The sequence below is a fragment of the Acinonyx jubatus genome, chromosome E2, assembly GCF_027475565.1.
Source record: "Acinonyx jubatus isolate Ajub_Pintada_27869175 chromosome E2, VMU_Ajub_asm_v1.0, whole genome shotgun sequence".
NCBI lineage: Eukaryota > Metazoa > Chordata > Mammalia > Carnivora > Felidae > Acinonyx > Acinonyx jubatus.
The window spans coordinates 11,955,624-11,978,513 of record NC_069396.1 but is presented as its reverse complement, the minus strand read 5'-3'; the positions used below and the strand labels follow the sequence as shown (position 1 = coordinate 11,978,513).

Genomic DNA, 22,890 nt, shown 5'->3' with positions numbered 1-22,890 from the left:
TGTTTCCCCCTCTCCCTGCCCCTCCCATACTTGTCCGCTCTCTCTCTCTCTCTCTCTCTCTCTCTCTGTCTCTCTCTCACTCGCTCTCAAAAATAAAATAAAACATTACAAATAAATAAATAAAAACAGTTAATTGAAACATAATTCACAGACCATAAAATGTACCCATCTAAAGTACACAGTTCAGGGGTGCCTGGCTGGCTCAGTTGGTAGAGTATGTGGCTCTTGATCTTGGGGTTGTGAGGTCTAGCCCCATGTTGGGTGTAGAGATTGCCTAAATAAATAAACTTTAAAGTGCACAACTCAATAGTTCTGGTAAATTCAGACTTGTGCAGCCATCACATAAAAAAATGAGCCTCTGACCCATTTCTCCCCAATCCCCAGCCTCAGGCTAATCTGTCTCTATAAACTTGCCTATTCTGGACTTTTCATGTAAATGGTATTATACAACATGTGGTCTTTTGTAACTGTCTCCTTTCACTTAACACATCTTCGGAGGTGATTTCTCTTTGGGATGTACCTGTGGAATTGCTTGATCATATAGAAATCATATGCTTTACCTTTCGGGGAACCGCCAGATTGCTTCCCAAAGCAGCTGTGCCATTTTATGACCTCAGCAACAATGCCTGAAGGTTCCAGTTTCTGCACACCTTGCCAAACCCCTTGTCTTTTTTATTAAAGCCATCCTAGTGAGTGTGAAGTGGCATTTCATTGTAGTTTTTATTTGTACTTCCCTCATGACTGATATTAAACATCTTTTCATGTCTTTATTGGCCATGATATATGTTCTTCGGAGAATGTCTATTCAGATCTTTTGCTCATTTTAAAACCAGGTCATTTGTCTTTTTATTTATTTTTTTAACATTTATTTATTGTTGACAGAGAGAGACAGAGCACGAGCAGGGGAGGGGAGGGGCAGAGAGAGAGAGACACAGAATCCGAAGCAGGCTCCCGGCTCTGAGCTGTCAGCACAGAGCCAGACGCGGGGCTCGAACCCACGAACCACGAGATCATGACCTGAGCCGAAGTCGGACACTTAGCCCACTGAGCCACCCAGGTGCCCCATCATTTGTCTTTTTATTGTTGAGTTTTAAGAGTTCTTTATATATTCTAAATAGCCGTCTCTTATAAACCATAGGACTTGAATAATTCCTTCTATTCTGTGGCGTGTCTTTCTACACCCTTGATGGCATCCTTTGAAGCATAACATTTTTAAATTTTGACCAAGTCCAATTTATTTTTCTCTGGTCCCTTGTGCTTTTGGGGTTCTATCTAAGAAGGCTTTGCCTAACTCAAGATCACAAAACATACTCTCGTTTTCTTCTGAGCTTTATAGTTTTAGTTCTTACATTCGGATCTGTGCTTTAGGTAGATCGTCCTTATGGGAGGGTAAGAGAAAAGTAGATGTGAAATTAGGACTCAGTATTTGGGAGTTTACCATGCCAGCCTCTTTCCTTGGACACTGTAAATGGACCCTGCAGTGGCAAACCGGGATGTAGCCTTTTGCCCCTGGGGAAAAGGATGCGTTAGAATTCTCCAACACACTCTCCCCCAGCATCATCTCATTTCTCCCAGTCTCTTTGCAGCTCACTGCCACTCCATGCATTTGTTCAAATTCACAGTTTCCAGCCACTTTAAGGATAATCAGGGTAGGAGCTAGTTTCCATTATTGCAAATAGTTTAACAGAGCCCACATCCAGCTCAAAGGCATGCATTGTTTGACCTGAAAAGCATTTTATGTGAATTCAAGTTTGTTGCAAGCACTTAAAAATTGAGATGTCAACCTAGATTTCCAACTTCCCCTGAAAAACTGGAAAATCTGGACATACTGGGCTCAAAATCCCATAAAGTAGAAATAGGCTGGGACTAAGTAATGGTTGGCCCCTTTAGACAGGGCTCTCCAGTTGGCCAGAGTACAAACTCCCTAGAAGATTCCTGGTTCATTATTACTGTGTTGTCTTAGCAAGTGTTTATGGGGTCCTCTCTACCATACTCAGCACCTTTATTTTTTTATTTTTGAGAGAGAGACAGAGCGTGAGCAGGGGAGGGGCAGAGAGAGAGGGAGACACAGAATCCGAAGCAGGCTCCAGGCTCTGAGCGGTCAGCACAGAGCCTGACGTGGGGCTCAAACCCATGAGCTGTGAGATCAAGACATGAGCCGAAGTCAGATGCTCACACCAGGTGCCCCCATACTCAGCACCTTCAGCCCCTCCTCTCCTACAGTCTCTTTCCATTGTCCAATCTTGGGTTATCACCTTTTGAAAACTGAAGACAAGCTCCTCCTCTTAGGTCCTGGATACATACAGTCTTGGGGGCTTCTGGCCAAACTCTGCATGTAGAGTTATCCTGGGGTGCTAAATATTGTTCTGTACCTTCATCTGAGTGGTATTCAGCATAAATGTGTGAACACATACACGTTCATCAAGCTACACGTTTGAGATTTGTGCACTTTACCGTATATTATGCTTCAATAAAAACTACAGAGACATGGTGGATGGGCAGTCTACTGCCAGACATTGTCTGTCTACAAGGCCAGGAACTACAGTGGTCATCTTGTGCCCATGATGTAAGCTACCCAAAGAGGCCGATCCAATTTGCTGAAAATGGCAGAACAGAAAAAGACTTATAATGCCAATGAAGAGTACTAAACCAATGTTGGGAGCCTCTCGTCACGTGAATTTACTGTTGAAATATTTCTTTTTCATACATCTTATCAGCTTTTGTCTATGCCAGCGTGGTTTCATACAAAAAGCTTCCAGTTGATAAGATCTAGCCCACAAAGTGCAGTTAAGAGGACTCAAGATTACATATTAAGTACAGTTTAATCACACCTTTGAACAAGAATTTTACCATAAATTAGTAAGACGTTGAACATAAAAGGAATACAGCCAAACATATGTTAAGTAGTAAGTTATTTAAAACTCCCTAAATTTAAGTCAGACATTACTGCAAGATTCAGTTCATTGGCCACTGAATATAAAAATAATAGTCCCAGTTCACAGAATTGAAATTCTTTATTGATAAACATTTATACCAGAATTAGAAATGTCAGTAGAAAAATAAAATTTAAATAATTTTCTATTGTACAAAGATTTGATCATTTGGACTGTAGCAGTTGGTGAAATAATCTAATACAACAGCTAAGCTGATTTTAGTGACAACCAGCCTAAGTAATGCACAAAACAGAAATGCGCACACACCACACTTCCTGCCTGGGGCTGGCTGATGGCGGCCGGCCTCACCTCCCAGGAAACGGTTTCTTAGGGAAGGTCGATATGCACTGCAGTTGTAGTAAGAACTTAATACACACCAGAGCAGTCAGAAAGGACACTGAAACCGAAAGCCAACATACAATTCCAAATTTAAAAAACATGGGGTGCCTGGATGGCTCAGTCGGTTAAGCAGCTGCCTTCAGCTCAGGTCATGATCTCACAGTTGGGGAGTTCGAGCCCCAAATCAGGCCCTGTACTGACAGCTCGGAGCCTGGAGCCTGCTTCGGATTCTGTCTCCCTCTCTCTCTGTCCCTCCCCCACTCACACTCTGTCTCTCTCTCTCTCTCAGAAATGAATAAAACATTAAAAAAAATTAGAAAACATAAGGAATGGCTTAATGATTTGCATCAACTTTTTCTCACTGGTTTAGACACTTCCAGTAAATGTTTTGCTGCAAAATTTAAAAATGAGTTAAGAGCGCAAAGAGATCCTTCTTGTGGAATATTCATTGCAATTTGTACATGGACTTAAGTTTTCGTGAAATGCCTCCCCCACCCCCGCCAAGCCCCCGTATTAAAGAATCCAGAATCCAGCTTTTATGACTGCGAGCTGCCTCCTTCCCCTGCATAAAAAATACTAAAAAAAAAAAAAAAGAAAGAAAAAGTGGATATCTAGCTGGGAAGGGGTGTTTGCACAGCCACTAAGAAAGCCAGTTGTTGGCAAAAATTCTACAAACCTATATATGGTAAAATAAAATGTTCAGCACAAATGCCAGAATTTTTCCACGAGTGACCACCCCCAAATAATTGTGTATTTGAGACAAGAAGTTAAAAAAAACAAAAATCCAAAAAAGAATAGACATTCTTTATCATCCAAATAGTTTTTCCTTAAAAACATCTCAAGCTACAAAGCTCAATCTATATAAAGGTCTGTAGAAATTTATTCACAGTAGAATGTTCACATATGGGGATGGATGAAATATTCAGTAATTTAAAGATATAGTTTATATTTGAAGTTTTAAAAAAGCAGATCATCAAAATATGGCAAACAAACAAACAAACAAAGATGGGAACAAAAACACCTTTCAAAATGCACTAACTTTTGTGTCTTGGCTCTAAAAGAAAAATAACCAAATATTTAAATCATCTATCAGTATGTTCAAAAATTAGTATTCAGGAAGAGGGGCCTACCAACCATAGGCCCACGTGTTTAACTTGTGAAATTCTATCCAAAATGTTTTAGGTGAGAATTCTAATAAGAGGTATATTTCAAGAGAGATGATTAAAATAATTTTCTACAATAAAGGATATAACGTCCCTACTTTTTCTTTTTTTTTAGAGTTTATCTTGAGAGAGCAGGGAGGAGAGGGAGGAGGGAGAGGAGGAGGGGGGAGAGAGAGGAAGAGAGAGAAAGAGAGAGAGAGAGAGAGAGAGAGAGAGAGAGAGAGAGAGAATCCCAAGCAGGCTCCGTGAGGAGCGCAAAGCAGGGCTTGAACCCAGAAACTGTGAGATGATGACCTGAGTCAACATCAAGAGTCAGACACTCAACCGACTGAGCCACTCAGGTACCCCTGTCCCCAAGTGTCTTAAATTGAAGGGCTACTTTGCAAAAATCACAGCTCCTTGAACTGGAAAAAGGAGTATTATTTAAAGACTTAGGGGCACCAGGCTGGCTCAGCCAGTGGAGCAAGCAACTCTCGATCTTAGGGTTGTGAGTTTGAGCCCCATGTTGGGTGTAGAGATTACTTAAAAATACAATCTCTTTAAAAAAAAAAAAAAAAAAGGCTACATTTGCTTGAAAGAAAGATTTGAGCATTGGAGAGAAAACTTGGGGAATGTATAAAAACATTTGCTGGCATTCCAAGTCTTCTTGTAATTTTCCACCTAGTCTGAATATATGTCACTGTAATTTTGATAAGTGGTCTAATGGCCTATTAGTTAGAAGGAAATCTCCAGTTAATTTTGTGACCTCTTTGTAATTTTTCCTTTTTGACTTTCCCTGATAAGTTCATCTTCCAGGCTATTTTTAATCAGAAGCTGGAGGGCATATTGCTTTAAATGGAATAGATATTGTTTGTGTGTACATGACCTCATGGGCTGTTAGCCTTACTGTCACAATGAAAACTTACCTTTAAAAACATCAGGTTTAATGAATCAGAAACTATTCTGAAAACAGAATGACTATATTCCATACAACGCAGTTAGGTGGTAAGGATCAATTTAGAGATCTAATTTTTGCTATCCTTTTTCTTTTGAAGGTCACAGTTTTCAGACATTTTAATAAAAAAGCAATTTAGGCAGAAGAAAAATTAAGATAGCTAAAATTGGGTTAAAGAAATGATGTTTAATTCTCTGTAAGGAAATAGAGTCTCTTGAAGGGAAATGTAAAATGTGGAAGTATATCTGAAAATTAAATTTTAGGCACTTTCTGGGAGTGACCCCCAATACTGTAAAAGTGGTAACCATATTAAGACTAAGAAATCAATAACCTCTACCCTAGTTTAAGCTACATTTCAACAATTTCAACTAAAGTCACTAAGAAAAACTGTAACAATGTTTAAACAAAAAACAGTTTTTTTGGTACCTCACTGTCCAAACAGCATCCTAACCAATCTGGCTTAAAATTTTGAACTCAAGCTATTTAATAGGGTCTATTTCCAATTAACCAAAATCAAGAGAATGAAAGTGACAAGAAAAGGGGTACAGGAACTTGGGAGGCAAAAAAGTCTCAGTCAGCTAGCTTATTCTGATAAAATGTACAAAACAATAGATTCACATCTCTTAAAATATGTTAAGTAATCAGAGGTCAAGATAGTTTTCCATAAAATGTCACATCATCTTCTTTTTCTTTCAGCAGTGGAACTGAAGCCACTACTTGTGTTGTAGGGTTTTTTCCTGTTCTGTTTCACCAAATTTGTTCTCAAAGCTCTACTCAACCAAAACCTACTTGGCACTTACTGTCATGAAGATGTAGCAAAAGAAGAGTCTGCCAAATTCTAATCAAGATTAGATTAAATAAGGTTTTAGTATGGTATACTCTGTTCGGAAAGAAACCGGTATTTTTCATAGTTTCTCTGTTACAGGCAACACTGCATTTTCTCACAGATTATTATACATTTCAGTGCAAAGGATGTCAATCTAGAAGCATTGTTGACCTAGCTTGGGTAAAGGTGCACCTGTAAAACTACTTAAATACCGCCCCCTCCCCCAAAAAAACCCACTTGATTTGTTTTGGTTGAGAACAATAAGAGTCCAGTAAGATCTTCAGTTCCTGGAGCTTCAAATCGCAGAAAGGGCTGAAATGTCGTTCTTCACATGTATTTCTTCATCCAAGTTTCTTCCATTTGAAGAATTAAGAAAACACTACATTCCATAATGTATTCTTTTTGAGGATTCTGTAAAACTGAGGTTTGCCATCGGGGTATAAGGGTGTTCGCTATAGAGTAGCTAAAACCCGTAAAAAGGAGACCACTACTACACAGAATGTCTGTCCGGTGCCCAAGGCGAGGGCTTCAAATGGTATCATCTCCTTTCCTGCTGCTCGGTACACTCCAGCAATTGCAGCACCTGTTTAAAAATTCAAGAGTGTTAAAAAAAAAAAAAATCAAGGTTAATATAACCAGGAAAATACAGTACTTAAAATCCTACCCTAAGTAGAATATTCCAGATTTTTTTACATTAAAATTTAAATATCATAGAAAGGTCTTATTCTCCCTATACTTTTCTCTAGATTTTAAGTATTCTCCATATGACTTATAAATTACTGATTAGTGCTTTCAGACGTTGAAAAGTGAGTCCTTAAAATGGAGTCTCCTGGATTTACTGAATAAAATAATCTGGAAATCATAACCCAAATCACAAATTTCCACATGACCTGATTACAAACTCATCACAAAAACATCTCTTATTTGCCATGCTTAGCATTTAACAGGTACCTAATAAAATTTTGGTAATGAATGCCAATGAAACTTTCCAGGGAAACCGAGCAAGAAATATTTCAGAAAAAGCCAGAGATGCCCGCTCTGCCTTCTACTGTACTCAGCTCCCCTCCCCAAGTGGACGGAGGAGGAGCAGAGGGAAAAGGAAAGGGTGACTCTACGTTTATGAAGTTGTCACTAATTCAAAGGGCATGAGGCCAGAGGTGCTAAGGGGGTCCTTTCTGTTCCCCACATCATTAATCGTCTTTATTACGCTAAGTCACCACAACTTTCTAGAAACGGAGTAAACCAAACACAAACATCTGTACCTCCCTAGAAACCCAGATGAATTGTTACAGGGACTCAGCATTGTATTGAGAGAGCCAAGATTTCATTAGTTTGACAATAATAGATCCAAAGTTCCAGATGACCCTCCTCTCAAAGACCATTCCAAACAGAATCCTCCTTGGTCAGTGTGTTCATTCCTGCAAACAGGTATTTGCCTGTATGTTTTCTAAGATCCCTATTCTCATGATACTCAGATCAAGCTGGAACAGAGAAAGCACAGCATGAAACAGATTTTGAATAATACAAGACAACATACAGCATCTCAATCAAATGCCTACACATTTTACACATGTGATATGAAAACATATTAACAAATCCGAAGAAGAAAAAAGAGCAAATTAACCAGTATCTGTATTGGTTGACTGGAACATCTGTGACTTTCAAATGCCCACCTCCAGTGCCTATGCATACAGTGCCTATGTTATTAACATCTGCAAGGCACCTGCTGCATCAGGCCCCTTCATAATTTAGCTCCAAAACAAGTGGGTTGGGTAGAAAGAAGTGTAAGAAACTTGAAGTAGGCCCTAAGGTGGGGCCTAGATGATGAAGAAGGGAAGAATGGAAAAAAGCAAACCAGGAGGAGCAGTAAAATGGCAAGGGAAGGAAATGGACTCTCTTCACCAGAGTCTTAAAGAGAGAATGGACACATTTATTGCACGATTCCTAAGTGTTAGGTATTATGTTAAGTACTTTAAATAAACATTATTTCCTTTTATCATCACACAGCATCTGAGGAGGGTAGAATTATCCTTATTTTACTGATGAGAAATCTGAGACAGCTCCTAGGAGCCGGTAATCCAATAAGGAAACTGGAACAGAGGGTCTCTAAAGAGCAGCAGGAGGTGATACAGTTAAAAATACTATATAAAGCCAGTTATGGAAACACCTTAATGCGGACAAGAGAAAACTGGCCTCCTCCTCCTGTTATCACAAAGGTTTCACCACCTACAGAACACAAAGAAATGAGGCCACTTTGTCCTCAAAAAAAAAACACCTCAAGTCAAAGAAAAGGCAGAGGGGCAGTTCCATTTAGAGCTCAAGGCTTAAATGCACACACTCACACAAAAATTACAAATTAGCAGGAATATTGTGTTTCTATCTTTTCAGCATGTATTTATGTTTACATGTGCACCTGGAAAAAAGTCTGAAAGCATATACCAAAATGCAAACTGAGGTTTTCACTTAGGGATGTGATAATGGAGTGTTTTTAGTTTTGGTTTCTGGAGCTTTTAATTTATATAAAATATATTTATATTTAATCATGAGCTTAAAAATGACCTAAACTGATTCTCATCCTTATGATATCAGCAAAAGCCAAAAACAAGTAAAAACAATTTATAATTTGTTATTCCAGTTCTTTAAAAAAATTTTTTAACATTTTTGAGAGAGAGAGATACAGAGCATGAGCAGGGGAGGGGCAGAGAGAGAGGGAGACACAAAATCTGAAGCAGGTTCCAGGGTCTGAACTGTCAGCACAGAGCCTGATGAGGCGCTCGAACCCACGAACTGTGTGATCATGACTTGAGCTGAAGCCAAGCTCAACCGACTGAGCCACCCAGGTGCCTGTGTTATTCCAATTTATTTTTAAATGTTTATTTATTTTTTGAGAGAGAGAGACAGAGACAGAGACAGAGTGCAAGCGGGGGAGGGGCAGAGACCGAGGGAAACAGAATCTGAAGCAGGTTCCAGGCTCTGAGCTGTCAGCACAGAGCCCGACATGGGGCTCGAACCCACAAGCCATGAGATCATGACCCGAGCTGAAGTCGACGCTCAACTGACTGAGCCACCCAGGCACCCCTCCAATTCTTATTCAGAACGTTTTGACAGGGGAAAAAAATAACCAGAAGACAAATCAGGTACCATTCATTAAAAAAAAAATTTTTGAAAGAGTATGAGTGGGGGAGGGGCAGAAAGGGGAGGTTACAGAGGATCTGAAGCAGGCTCTGCAATGACAGCAGCAAACCATGTGTGGGGCTCGAACTCGCAAACCATGACATCATGACCTGAGCTGAAGTCGGATGCTCAACCGACTAAGCCACCCAGGTGCCTCAAATCAGGTACTTTTCTGAACTAGAATTATTCTTCCATCCTTAAAAAATTATTATTCATCCTGAGTGAGGAGAAGGACCGACCTCGTCAACAATCTTTCGATGCCATCAGTCAATTGATAGCTGACAAGAAAGGAGCAGTAGCTTCCAAAAAGATAAACACCTTTTACTAGATTTCAAAATGTAGTTTTACTACATCTCAAAAGCCTCACATGGCTTATCTGAAGCCAGTGAGAGAAAATACAACTTCGGAAGTCAAAGATGTTAGCCAAATCATAGGAGGGGGAGGCGGGGGTTAGAGATAAGAGAAAAACAGTACGCTAAAGAAAGCGCCCATGGTTAAAAGCCACCCTTTTTTCTTCATTTCACACAGACATGTTTCTAAAATGGGTCCTGAAATTAAGTGACTAGTCATAGGAAACGTATGACTGGTATTTTAATGTCTAACATACTTGTCAAGATTCCAGCAGTAATTGGTCCCACGATGCCCATCAACAGGATGCTTACAGACATGAACCTACCATATTTGTGATGTCTGAGGGTGAAGAGGGCCAGTAATCCAGCAGGGACATGGAAGAAGAGAGAGGACACCAGTGCCCACAGGAACACACCATACCACATCTCTACAAGGAAAAGCAAAGAAAGGTCACAAGTCACAGACTTTCCCAGTACAGGAATTACCAAGGGCTCGTCATCATACCCGCTTATTTCATTTTCAAAGCCATCCAGGTGCCAGGTGGGTTCAGCAAATATCTAAATATTGATGGTTCTAGAGGGATTAGCAAACCACGGCCCTCAGGCCACCACCTGGTTTTGTGCATACACTCTCACTGAATGCAGCCATGCCCATTCATTTAAATCTTGTCTAGGCCTGCTTTCCAGCTACAAGAGCAGAGCTGAAACAGTGACAAAGAGCACATGGCCTGCAGAGTCTGAAATATTTACTATCTGGCCATTTCCAGAAGAACTTGGTCAACCCCTAAAATGATCAATCATTTTAGACTTCTACGATGGAAAAGCTTTACAGTTTTATTCATTCAACAGTCGTTTCCTTTTTTAAAAATTTTTTTAAGTTAAAAATTTTCTTTATTTTGAGAGAGAGTGACAGAGAGACAGAGAGAGAATGCCAAGTAGGCGTTGCACTGTTAGCTCAGAGCCTGATGTGGGGCTTGAGCTCATGAGCCATGAGATCATGGCCTGAGCCAAAATCAAGAGCTGAATGCTCAACTGACCAAGCCACCCAGGTACTCCACAACAATCATTTTCTACTCAGCCATCAAAAAAAAAAAAAAAAAAAAAAGAAATCTCACCATTTGCAATGACGTGGATGGAACTAGGGTACATTATGCTAATAAGCGAGGTAAGTTAGAGCAAAGCAAATACCATATGATTTCACCCATGTGGAATTTAAGAAACAAAACAAAGGAACACAGGGTAATGGAAGGAAAAATTAAATAAGATAAAAACAGAAGGGGAGGCAAACCATAAGAGACTCGTAACTATTCTTAACTATAAAGAACAGAGTTGCTGAAGGGAAGGTAGGTGGGGCACAGGCTACACGGGTAATGGACATTAAGGAGGACACTTGTGATGAGCACTGGGTGTTACATGTAAGTGATCAATGTTTTTAATATAGGTTACCACGGATAAAGGTCCTAAATACATACATACATACATACATACATACATACATACATACATACATAAATTCATATCAGGCCATCACGTCTTAGAATAGCAAAGCTCTTTAAGATATGAAATAAATACCAGAAAATATAAATGTCTGCCTTAGAGACAAACGGCACATAAGTGAGGGGGCAGGTTAGCGCAACTAGTTCCTAGGGAGAATGTCTAATTGACTTTTAAGATGACTGTAATTTAGGCAACATTAAAATATATGATTACCAACTATGTCTAAAAACCTATGCATGAGCCACCTCAGAAAATACAAAAAAGAAGGAGATACCACCCTGCCCTCAAGACTTTGCAATCTGGTAAACAGCAGACAGAGCAATTCCCCTCAGTGAACCCAGGCAAGCCTTCAGAATTCTCAAAATAGCCCCTTAGCTACGCACATGGATACAACGAAGGTGTCATGTGAGATAAAATATATTGTCCATCCTTGCGCTAGGAGCAGGTAAGTAATAGGCAGTTTCGGAGACCAGTCAACAGCTTAAACTTAGAGATTCCAGACCACAGCACTACCGACATCTGGACCAGTCAACCCTTTGTTGTGGGGCTGTCCTGTGCATCGCAGGACACAGAGCAGCACCCTAGCCTCTCCCCACTAGATGCCAGTACTGGCCTCCCCCCAGTTGCAATGACCAAAATTATCTCCAGACTTTGCCAGATGTCCTCCTGGGGCAAAACTTCCCGGAGTAAAAACGAGTGTCCTGACTAAAACAGAGGGTTTATAAGATTAAAAGCAGTTAAAGCTACAAAGATAGGGGCGCCTGACTGGCTCAGTCAGTACAGCATGTGACTCTTGAGCTCAGGGTCATGACTTTAAGCCCCACACTGGGCGTGGAGACTACTTAAAAAAAAAAAAAAAAAGGCTACAAAGACAGATGGGGTCACACTATGGTGGGCTTTCAAGGCCAGACTAAAGACTTCAGTGTGAAAGCCCTAAAAGTACCATTAAAGGTTTTGAGCAGTAAAGGGTTGTCCGGACACTATTTCACAGGCCCCACCTTACACTCCCAATAGGAGTACAAACTAGGAAACCTTTCTGGAGGGTAATCTAGAAGGGTGTATCCAAGAAAGTCCAGTGTGCACACCTTTGCCACAGAGACTTTACTTCCAGGAATACATCCGACAGGAATACACACGCAGGCAAGGCCGGAGGTAACAAGGGGTTCCCGGCAGCATTGTCTGTAATGGCAAAGACTAGATGCCAACTGTACGTCCATCAGTGTAGGACTTGTCAAACATGTTTTGGTGCAGCTACATAATGTAACATTTAAAATTTTTTTTATTTTTGAGAGACACACACACAGAGTGCAAGTGGGGGAGGGGCAGAGGAGGAGGGTGACACAGAATCGGAAGCAGGCTCCAGGCTCTGAGCTGTCAGTACAGAGCCCAACACGGGGCTCGAACTCATGAACCGTGAGATCATGACCTGAGCTGAAGTTGGATGCTTAACCGCCTGGGCCACCCAGGCGCCCCTACATACTATAACATTATACTATCACGTAAAAACATGGGATAGATCTTTATATACTGATGGGATAAGATGCCCAAGCCACAGTGGGAAGTAAAAAAAAAAACAAGTTCCAGAAGAGTGTACAGAAGACTCTGTTTTTATAAAAACAAAAGAAACAAACGTGTGCGTAAGTCTATGAATTCGGAAAACAGTCTGGATGTAGGTGTACTTAATAAATATTGAGGACATGTGCAGGCGCTGTTCTAAGTGCTTTACAAATCTTAACCAGTGCAATCTTCTAAACAACTCTGTGAGGCACATGATATCCCTGGCTCTTGGCTGAGGAAACAGAGGCAGAGGGAGGGAAGGAACTTGCCAGAGCCCACAGTGCCAGTGGGGGCTGGGGCAGAGCCCTATTGGGCCCCACGCATGCTCCATGCTGGCAAGCTACAAAAGAGCCTTATTTCTGGGGAGTGGGATACACTGGGGTAGGGCTAATGACAATACACTTTTTACTTTTGATTTTTCTTAAAAAGCTTTTCTAGCTGCTTACTGGCTTTTACAGAATTATTATTAAAAGAAAGTAGAAAAAGAAGAAAAAAGGCTTTTGTTTCCAAAAGAACAGTTTGGGAAGGTTGGTGGGATTGGAATGAACAATTACAGAAACGACGAGGAGCACTGTCCTCTGGCTTGGGGAGCGCGGACACCGGGAAGGGCAGGACCAGGGGCTCTTCTTCAAGCTGTATCTGAAGCTGCATCTGAAGCAGTCGTAAGAATGACGGCTGTGCGGGGGCGCCGCGGGGCTCAGACGGTTGGGAGGTTGATCGTCAGACTCCATTTCAGTTCTGATCGTGATTTCACAATTCGTGAGATCGATCCCCGTGAGGTGGACTTCCAAGTGACAGCACGGAGCCTGCTTGGGATCCTCTCCTTCTCTGTCCCTCCCCCACTCACTCTTCACTCTCAAAAAAAAAAAAAAAAAGAATTACTGCTGTGCATGTTTCCTTCCCAATTTCTTATTCTTGTTGTGGGTGGGAGCCAAATGCCCCCAAGCCACCCTTGGCATTGTCACTGATGGCTATACTAATTCTTTGCTCATTTTGACTCACCTAAAGCTTCAATTAACACTATATTCGACACATACCTGAATTAGGACACCTAGTTCATGCTTTGAATGAAAGTATCAGGTGTGCCCCATCTAGGGCTCAATGCTTATTAAAAATAACAAACGACTGAGGGTGTTTTGGCACTTTTGCTCTGGTGAAAAACAGATTGCTATAAAAAGTTTCAAACCGTTTGTGAGACTTTTTTTTTTACCCCCCGCCAAACAAGATCTATCTTCAGAAAAATTTCATAATACTGTTGAAACTGGTCTGTTTGACAGGGTTTGCCAAATTCTGCTAAGCCAAGTTAGATCATGAAATATGGGTCATAAAGTGATTACACAGTAAGGTCCCAAACTTAAAAACTAAGTATATGTAACATAAAAAGCTAATATATGTAAAAATATAGTGTCCAGAAACCACCCCTCGAGTACGTGTGCCCCCGCCAGAGCTCTGGTGCCCACACACCTCTCCTGCACCCTGGCTCAGTGACAGCAGCTTGGTCTTTTCAGCCTAAGCCCCCTCGCACTCCACCGCCGCCAGCTTGACCCCACGCCATGGCACAGAACCATGCTGTCCCCTTCCAAAGCAGTAACCCCATCTTCAATCCCACAGTCCTTACCAGCTACTCCCCAAATCACGTGGAGACTCTGACCTCTATCCCACCACTGAGCGTGTGAAATTCTATGATGGCACCAGGAACGCCAGCGTCCCAGGTGGACAATGGGATGCAAAATCTGCCTCTAAGAACTCAGAGCAGTTGCCATTCTGGCTGCTGGCTGCCACAACGGACTTCAGACCCCGCCACTGAGCCGATACTACTCTCGGGCCCTGCTGGAGCTCCCCAAGTTTTAGAGGTAAGCACTGCTCTCTGGAGCAACTCAAGGCGGTGCTGGAGCCTGGCTTCATACTGGACGCCATGGCACCATCAGGGCATTGAGCTGGGAGGTGAGGCCTTGATCTGCCAGAGACATACCAAATTGATAACTGCATAAAAGTGGGTCCGAGAGGATCAAGGCCTGATGAGAAAGGAAGAGAGACCTCTCTCTCCGTCTCTCACTCTCTCTCCCTGCCATGTGAGGACATAGCAAGAAGGCAGCCTAAGAGGGCCCTCACCACAGCATGGCCATCCAGGCTCCAAAACTGTGAGAAAACAAGTTTTTATTTTAAAAAAATTTTTTTAAAGTTTATTCATTTTTGAGAGATAAAGAGAGACAGTACGGGTGGGGGAGGAGCACCAAGAGAGAGGGAGACACAGAATCCGAAGCAGACTCCAGGCTCTGAGCTGTCAGCACAGAGCCCAATGTGGGGCTCAAACTCACAAACCGTGAGACCATGACCTGAGCCAGAGTCAGGAGCTTAATGGACTGAGCCACTTAAACCACTTCAGCCTAGGGGCGTCTGGGTGGCTCAGTCGGTTAAGCGTCCAACTTCAGCTCAGGTCATGATCTCACAGTCTGTGAGTTCGAGCCCCGTGTCGGGCTCTGTGCTGACAGCTCAGAGCCTGGAGCCTGCTTCGGATTCTGTGTCTCCCTCTCTCTGCCCCTCCCCTGCTCAGGCTCTGTCTCTCTCTGTCTCAAAAATAAATAAAAACATTAAAAAAAATTAAAAAAAAAAACTTCACCCTATGGCATTTTGTTACAGCAGCCTAAAACACCAACCCTCACTCCTTCCCTATTTTCCTGGTGCACAGCACCTGCCTGAGGACTGCTAGGCTACCAACCCACATCTCAATTTTCCTGAAAGCTGAGAAGCCTATTTGTAAACAAGGTGTGGCACAGCAGGTCAGCACTTCCGGAGTTTCTGAGAAGGGGAAGCATACCGCACGCACCCTCCTACAACCTTGAGCTGCATCCATTAGCTCCATCAGTGCCTACAAGTCTTATAGAACATCACTTAAGTCACATTAAGGAGGAAAAAAAGGGCTTTATTATGTTAGGTGAGTAGTCTAGTTTATAAAACACTTTTCAGATGGATGAGATTATTAAAGGACTCTTAATAGCAAAGGCAAATCCCAATCAATAAAACACTTAAAAAAAAACTAAGCGATTTCCCTTTAACCTACTGCACCTTAATTTGCTATCTACGTAATAGCTACTTAAGGATCATCATATAGTACTTTTCATTTCTTCGGTTCAATATGCTGTCAAAAATCTGTGTCTACATATCTTACAGTATTTCTTTGTTCACTATTTCAAATCAAGCGCATTATCTTCAGCTTTGCTTACGGCTGAAGTCCTAGCACTGCCTGATGTTGAAGTATAAATCAGAAAATTAATCTGCAACAAAAAGTTATAAGGGACAATCAGATTAAGCACTGGTGACAGACTGGGCTCCAAAGATGTCCACACACTCATCCCCAGAGCCCATGAATAGGTGGCAAAGGCAGTTTGCAGAGGTGATTAGGTCAGGAGTCCTGGGATAGGTGAGTAGACTGGCTTTTCCAAGTGGGCCTAATGTAATCACAAGGGTGCTTGTAGGAGGAGGCAGGAGGGTTGGAGACAGAGTGCTTGGAAGATGCTATACTTCTGGTTTTAAAGATGAAGGAAGGGGGCGAGAAGCAAGGAATGCAGGTGACCTGTAGAAGACGGAAGAGGCAAGAAAACCAATTCTTCCTAGAGCCTTCAGAAGGAAGGCAGCATTGCTGACCCATTTTGGATTTCAGGCCTCCAGAACTCTACGATGTTTGAAGCCACTAAATTGTGGTAAGTTGTTGCTGTGCCAATAGCAAACTAATACAAGCGCCAAGAGTTTATTCTTTCAACAATCAAGTATTTACTGAGCCCATCCCCTATGTCAGGCACTTGAGTGAAACAAAACAAGACAAATATGCTGCCCACAAGGAGCTTATTACCTTTAAGAATCTGTTTTTCAGACAGATGGTTCAGTTAAAGGGATAAGCCACACAGACTGCAGATTCCTCTAGGTGAGTTCTTTATTAACAGAAAGGGTTTGTAATGGCTGGCTCCCTATCTAATCTCCACAACTGAGTCAACCAATTTCTAAGCAAGGCCTCAAGACCAACCAGGCCCCAGTCAGAGAAGCAGAAGAAGCCTAAGCCAAGTGGGCAGGGTGAGGCTCAGCACTCAGCCATCCTTTTAGCTGGCCCCACTCTATCTTTTTATGTTCCAGGTCAAACAACCGAATGAACAAGGTCAGCTTCTCTGAAGCCAGGGTTCTAAGGGAACCTGGGAACTGTAGTCCTACCTGGTCCTGCAACTCAGTGCTGGACTGCCTTCACACTAATTGCCCATCAGCCTACATCTCTCCACACTGCCCACTGTGAGACCCCTCTCTTACTGAACCCCACCTACCCACCATGGGGTCTATCTGGTCCCCTGCAAAATCAAATACATATATATCGGTTACTGCCCCCAGTTCTGACAGAGCTCCTAAAACCCTTTAAATAATGGTGCTGTGTCAGTTGCTTAAGTGTCCAACTTCGGCTCAGGTCATGATCTCACGGTTTGTGAGTTCGAGCCCTGCATCGGGCACTGTGCTGAAAGCTCAGAGCCTGGAGCCTGCTCTCTGCCCCTCCTCCCCTTGCACTCTGCCGCACCCCCCTCTCAAATAAACAAACATTTAAACATTTTTTTAAGAAAAAAATAACGGTGCTAGAAAATATTCTGTTCTCATATTTAGTCTTTTATTATTTTTTTAAACATTTATTTTTGAGAGACAGAGCATGAGCAGGGGGAGGGGCAGAAACAAAAGGAGACAGAATCTGAAGCAGGCTCCAGGCTCTGAGCTGTCAGCACAGAGCCCGACGCGGGGCTCAAACTCATGCACCTGTGAGATCATGACAGGACCCTCAACTGACTGAGCCACCCAGGCACCCCCTAATATTTACTCTCTGACCCTGGTTTCTGACACAGAACTTCCAAATCCCTTGGAATTTCCAGGCACCTCTTTTGTTCGCAGAAGGCACTCTTGGTAGGCTCCAGGATGGTCACCAGAAAGCCATGATTATAAGCATGGAACTTTCAGCCCCACCCTCCATCCTCTGCAAAGGGAGAAGGGTTGGAAGTGGAGTTAATAATCAATCACGTGTACGTGATTAATCCTCCATATAATCCCCAAAGCAGGGAGTTCAGAGAACTTCCGGGTTTGGTGACTACACCTATGTCCTGGGAGGGTGGCAGGCCCCAGCTCCACAGGGACAGAAGCTCCTTTGTTCAGAATCCCTTCTGAACTCACCCTATGTAACTCTTTATCTGGTGTTCATTTGTATCCTTTAATATCCTGTGTAATAAACTGGTGATTTAGTAGGTAAAGTATTTTCCTGGGTTCTGTGACCTACTCTAGAAAATTAACTGAACCAAGGAAGAGGGTCATAGGAACCTCCAACTTAGAGCCAGCCGGTCAGAAGCACAGCCAACCACCTAGACTTCTGACTGGCATACGAACTGGGGAAACTGAGCCCTTTACCTGTGGGATCTAGTGTTAACTCCAGGTAGACAGAGTAGGAACTGAATTTCAGGACACCCAACTAGTGTCACAGAATTGGTAGACGTGTAGAAAACCTTACGATCGGTGTCAGAATGTGGTGAACGTGGGAGTAGTGTGAGAATAAAGGAAAGCAGGGAGTTTTCCCCAAGAGACCTTTCCACTCCTCCTTAACAGTGATGGCCTTCCCACCAGGACTGCCCGCTGCGGGCTGTCACCTCTCTTCTGACACCACTGCCTGACTGCCTGCTCACTGCTGGTTTCTGAGTGTAACCCTCTGGCCTGTCTCACTCCAGCGGCCTCTTGGTCCTGATCTGGCCTTCCGTCTATTCACACAAAGCCAGAAAATCAGTGCTAAAGGGTATGAAGTATATTGTGAGGGGTTGTTTTATTATTATTATTTTTATCTGAGAGAGCGCAAACACCAGCGAGGGAGAGGGGTAGAGGGAGAGAGAGAGAAAGATGGATAATCTTAAGCAGACTCAATGCTCAGCATAGAGCCCAACGTGGGGCCTGAGCTCACGATCCTGGGATCATGACCTGAGCCAAAATCAAGAGTTGGACGCTCAACTGACTAAGCCACACCAGCGCCCCATGAGTATGAGGTTTCTTGTTGGGGTGATAAAATATTCTAAAGTTACTTGTGATGATGGGTGCAAACTCTGCAGATGCTAAAAACCACTGAATTGAACACTCAGGAGTTGGTCAAATCATCCGTCCTCTGCTCAAAACCCTCCCATACCACCCTCTGGGAGGTGACCTCACCTCTTCCTCCCTGCTTTGCCCACAATGTTCCGTCCTCCATGGTGGCCTTCTTTATGTTTCCTAAGTAAACTCCTGAGCCAGGGCTCTGAACCTGCTGTGTCGTTGTCCAGAAGCTTCTCCCAACAGCTGCATGGCTCGTGCCTCACGTCCTTCAGATTGCAGCTCCAATAGCATCATCATCAAGAGCTTCCTCATGACCCTAAGTAAAACGGCATTCCCCCACCTGATGCACAAGACCTGCCACTTACTATCTCCCTCCTGTCTGACAACACCAGCTCTTCCTTTCCATACTTTCATTTTCTCTCTATCCTCCTTTGTTTTGCTCACTACACATCTTTACTTGGTACCTAGAAAATAATAGGCAGGCAACAGACACTTGAGTAAATACTTACTGAGTGAATGAATAAATAACTGGTCTTGAGTGTGACCCATTCTTGGCTCCGGCAATGGCAAAACCAAACCCTAGCTAGGTTTCAGTTTAACTATCACAGGACACGCTTTAACACTGCCATTAATAAAAATTCCTACCTTCAGAAAGTTCGTATCATTCCTGCAAAAGACAAGATCTGCCTTTCAGATTTGCTAAAAAAACGATGACAAAAGAAATCTGAACAACCTGGAATAGGGAGGGTTAGGCAGCAATCTAAAAGGCTAAATTGCAAATGCAGGTTAAAAAAATCAATTCAAAGCTTCCTGATGGTGACAAACCACAAAGTATTTTAGAGCAACGATTTTGCCATATTGACTTGTCGTAAAGTGCAAGTAGCCTTTTCTGTGAGGCCAAAACAGAAATAATTCCAGATTCAGGTCAATGGATAGAACTCACTGTAAGCAGGCTTTGGTGCCTCAAAAAGGATCAAACTCCATGTACCTATAACATCCATTAGTCCAGTTAAAGATGAGACACAGCAGGGAGGCTCTGTGTTTACCCATCCCATTCTGATCAACTTCAGATCAAGGGCTGTATCTCATGTATGTTTATATCCCAAGCCCAGAGCCTGCACTGGGCCCAATGTATACTTGCTGAATATGAATGAATAGTTCCCCCAAATTATATATATATCAATAGAACTGCCCATAAACTCATGTGGCAGTTTCCTGTTTTCAGAATACTTTCTGAAAGCAAAACAATTCTCATAGCTGTCATAGCTGCTATGACATAATGTCTAACTACTGTCCCAAATCCACTTATCTCGATCTTAAAGAAAAGGCAACTAAAAGATAGACAGACTGGAGAATATTCAGCTCCAAAGTATCACCTCACATATGACTTATCGCAAAAGGATTAAGGTACCCTTTCAGCGGAGGGATCCGATAAACACCACCTTCACCAAATGATTACTGACAGCAGTGTTAGTAAAGGTACACCGTGATGTTCAAGGTCTCCTGATATAATGCACTGGGAAGTGGACATCACCTGTATAGATAGGATTCTAAACAAAAATGTTTAATCTGAATGTAAGCATGAAAAAAAATGATCGATAAACTTAAATTATAGGACATTCTATGAAATTAGGCTGGACTCTTCAAAAATGTGAAGGAACAAAGATGGAGTAACTGTTCTAGATTCACAGAGACTAAAGAGACATGGCAACTAAATGCACAGTGTGATCCTGGATTAGATCTGGGTTTTTTCGTTTGTTTGGTTTTTTTAAAGAAAAAAGCTATGTGGGGAGCCTGGGTGGCTCAGTTGGTTAAGCATCAGAATTCAGCTGAGGTCGTGATCTCGCAGTCTGTGAGTTGGAGCTCCACGTTGGGCTCTGTGCTGAGAGCTCAGAGCCTGGAGCTTGCTTTGGGTTCTGTGCCTCCCTCTCTCTCTGCCCCTCCCCTGCTCACTCTCTGTCTCTCTCTCTCTGAAAAATAAACATTAAAAAATTAAATAAATTTAAAAAAAGATACATGCTGAAGTATTAGGCATGAAGCATCATCACTTCGGTAACTTCCTTTCTAATGGGTCTGCAGAAAATAAAAATGTTGTGTGCGTGTGTGTATGTATGTACATACACAATTCACACACATATATGCATATAAAGCAAAAGAATGAAAACGTTAATAATGAGTCGGAAGTAAAGTACTTCAATGTATCAGTATGTTTGAAAATTTCAAAATAAGGACACAAAAACAGACTAATCTGGTCCAGCAGAACCTCCAGACTGTGTGTACATTGCATTTTTCATAGTGTCTCCAGAATGCCATAGATTTGTTGTCACGGTCAAACGTGCTCTTAGTACCTTTTGAAACAACGTAAGCTGCCAGATTATCATTTTAGCTAGAGTTCCAAACTAACATCTGCATCTGCCCCAACGTGGTTATTATCATCAGCTGTCCCACAAAGCTGTCAGGGAAACTACTAGGCAGGTAAATACACACCAAGTCCCGGGGGTCCACTGAATGGCGCCTGGCAGTCGCTTCCCCTGTGTGATAGAGAAATCACAGGTGCCTTGTTTATGACTGCAGTCAGTAAGTAATCCAATCGTTCTTGTTTTGCAGGTCCCTGGCCCAATTCTCGAATTGTTTACTCCCAGTCACCTTTGCCGGACAGCCCAACCTCACCCTTCCATCGCCACTGGTCTGTCTCCTGGCCTTTTAAAGGTCCAACACAGAACTGCGCCCTCCCCTCAAAGCCTTTATGAGCCTTCCCCAGTCATTTCTCCTCCTCTCAGTTTTCTGAGCATGGAGAGCTTTCTACCTTCTTATAATTTTGAAAAAACCCTTACATCAGGCCCAGCAGAAGCTCCGGCGGGCGTTAAGGAGAGTGAAAACGCATCTGTGTCAGAGATCTCGAACGCGGGAGTGGGGAATTCGGCAACAGGTCTCAGAAAGTGATTCCTCGAAAGAGAAGCTGGCGGAGTGGGTGCGTTTGGACGCAGGTGGGAGCGATCGGCAGACAACCCGGGGGCACCCGGGGCTGGGGCGAAATTACACACCAGGGCAGCGCGGAGTGCCGACCGCCCCTCAGCCCGGCCGGGACGGTTCGGCGCCCGAGCTGCGAGAGCCGCGCAGCCGGCGCGGACCACAGGGGCCAGGCGCCTCGAGCCCCTAACTAGCAGGCGCGACCGCCTCCGGGGCTCTGTCGGGTCCCGGTCTGACCCTGGAGCTTCTGGAAACTCCAAACAGCAACATCAGCTCGGGTGGAGGCCGAGCTCCCTCCACTGACGGGTCCACTCGCGGCCGCTCCCTCCGCTCTGGCCCCCAGCGCAGAGTCGGAATGGTCCGCCAGAGGTGCCGGCGGGGAAGCGACGGAGGAAGAGCTACATCCCCCAGCTCCCCGCCGAGGGAGCGGGAACCTCCTTCCAGGAGGCAAACAGCCCCGGCAAAGTGGGACAGCCGGGTGGAGAGGACCCCGCCGCGGGGGAAGGGGCGCCCCCCGGCCGGGCGGCGGCGACGGAGCGCGGAGTGCGCAAGCGCGGGGCGGGGCGGGGCCGGTACCTGGGAAAGAGCAGAGAGAAGTGGAGTTGGGGCACAGGGTCCCGTTGCCCACCCGCGGCACAAGCTTCAGGCTGAGGATCTGCTGTAGGAGCCCGGCCGACCCTCCGCTGCCGCCGCTCCCCTCGTGCTCCATCCCGCCGCCATTCACCGCAGAGAGATGTGGGGGAGCGTCCGAAGTGCTGCCGAGGCTCGCTCGCTCTCACTCACAGACCAAAGCGCTCTCTGACTCTACCACCTCAGCGTCACCCTCGGACGGGGCCCTCTTCCTCCCACCTCAACGGCTCAGCCAAGTGATGGGACCTTCCTCCAATCACAGGACGCTGCAGATGGCAGAGGCGGGGCGAGAATTGTTCCCTCCCCCGACGTTGCGTACGGCTCACCGAAACCTGGCACCCACGGGCTACGCCCCCTACTGGGCAAGTGTCTCCTGCTCCAGAGTAGGATGTGCTAAGCTCTGCCCTTCCCTGCAGCGCCACCTATA

General features: G+C 43.8%; 1 protein-coding gene across 4 annotated transcripts; it reads right to left on the bottom strand.

Annotated features, from left to right (window-relative positions):
- Positions 1-2,995: 2,995 nt before the first annotated feature.
- Positions 2,996-22,778, bottom strand: TMEM170A (transmembrane protein 170A). Of its 4 annotated transcripts, none has more exons than XM_027076236.2 (3): positions 22,410-22,778; positions 10,046-10,147; positions 2,996-6,778 (listed from the first exon to the last, which is right to left on the bottom strand). In XM_027076236.2, the coding sequence occupies exons 1-3, from the start codon at positions 22,540-22,542 to the stop codon at positions 6,648-6,650; spliced, it is 366 nt and encodes a 121-aa protein (XP_026932037.1). In that variant the 5' UTR covers positions 22,543-22,778; the 3' UTR covers positions 2,996-6,647. The 4 variants fall into 4 exon arrangements, with proteins under 4 accessions (XP_026932037.1, XP_026932036.1, XP_053066810.1 ...); XM_027076235.2 differs by having other exon boundaries at positions 9,977-10,147; positions 22,410-22,732; XM_053210835.1 differs by lacking the exon at positions 22,410-22,778 and adding an exon at positions 21,698-22,371.
- Positions 22,779-22,890: the final 112 nt, after the last annotated feature.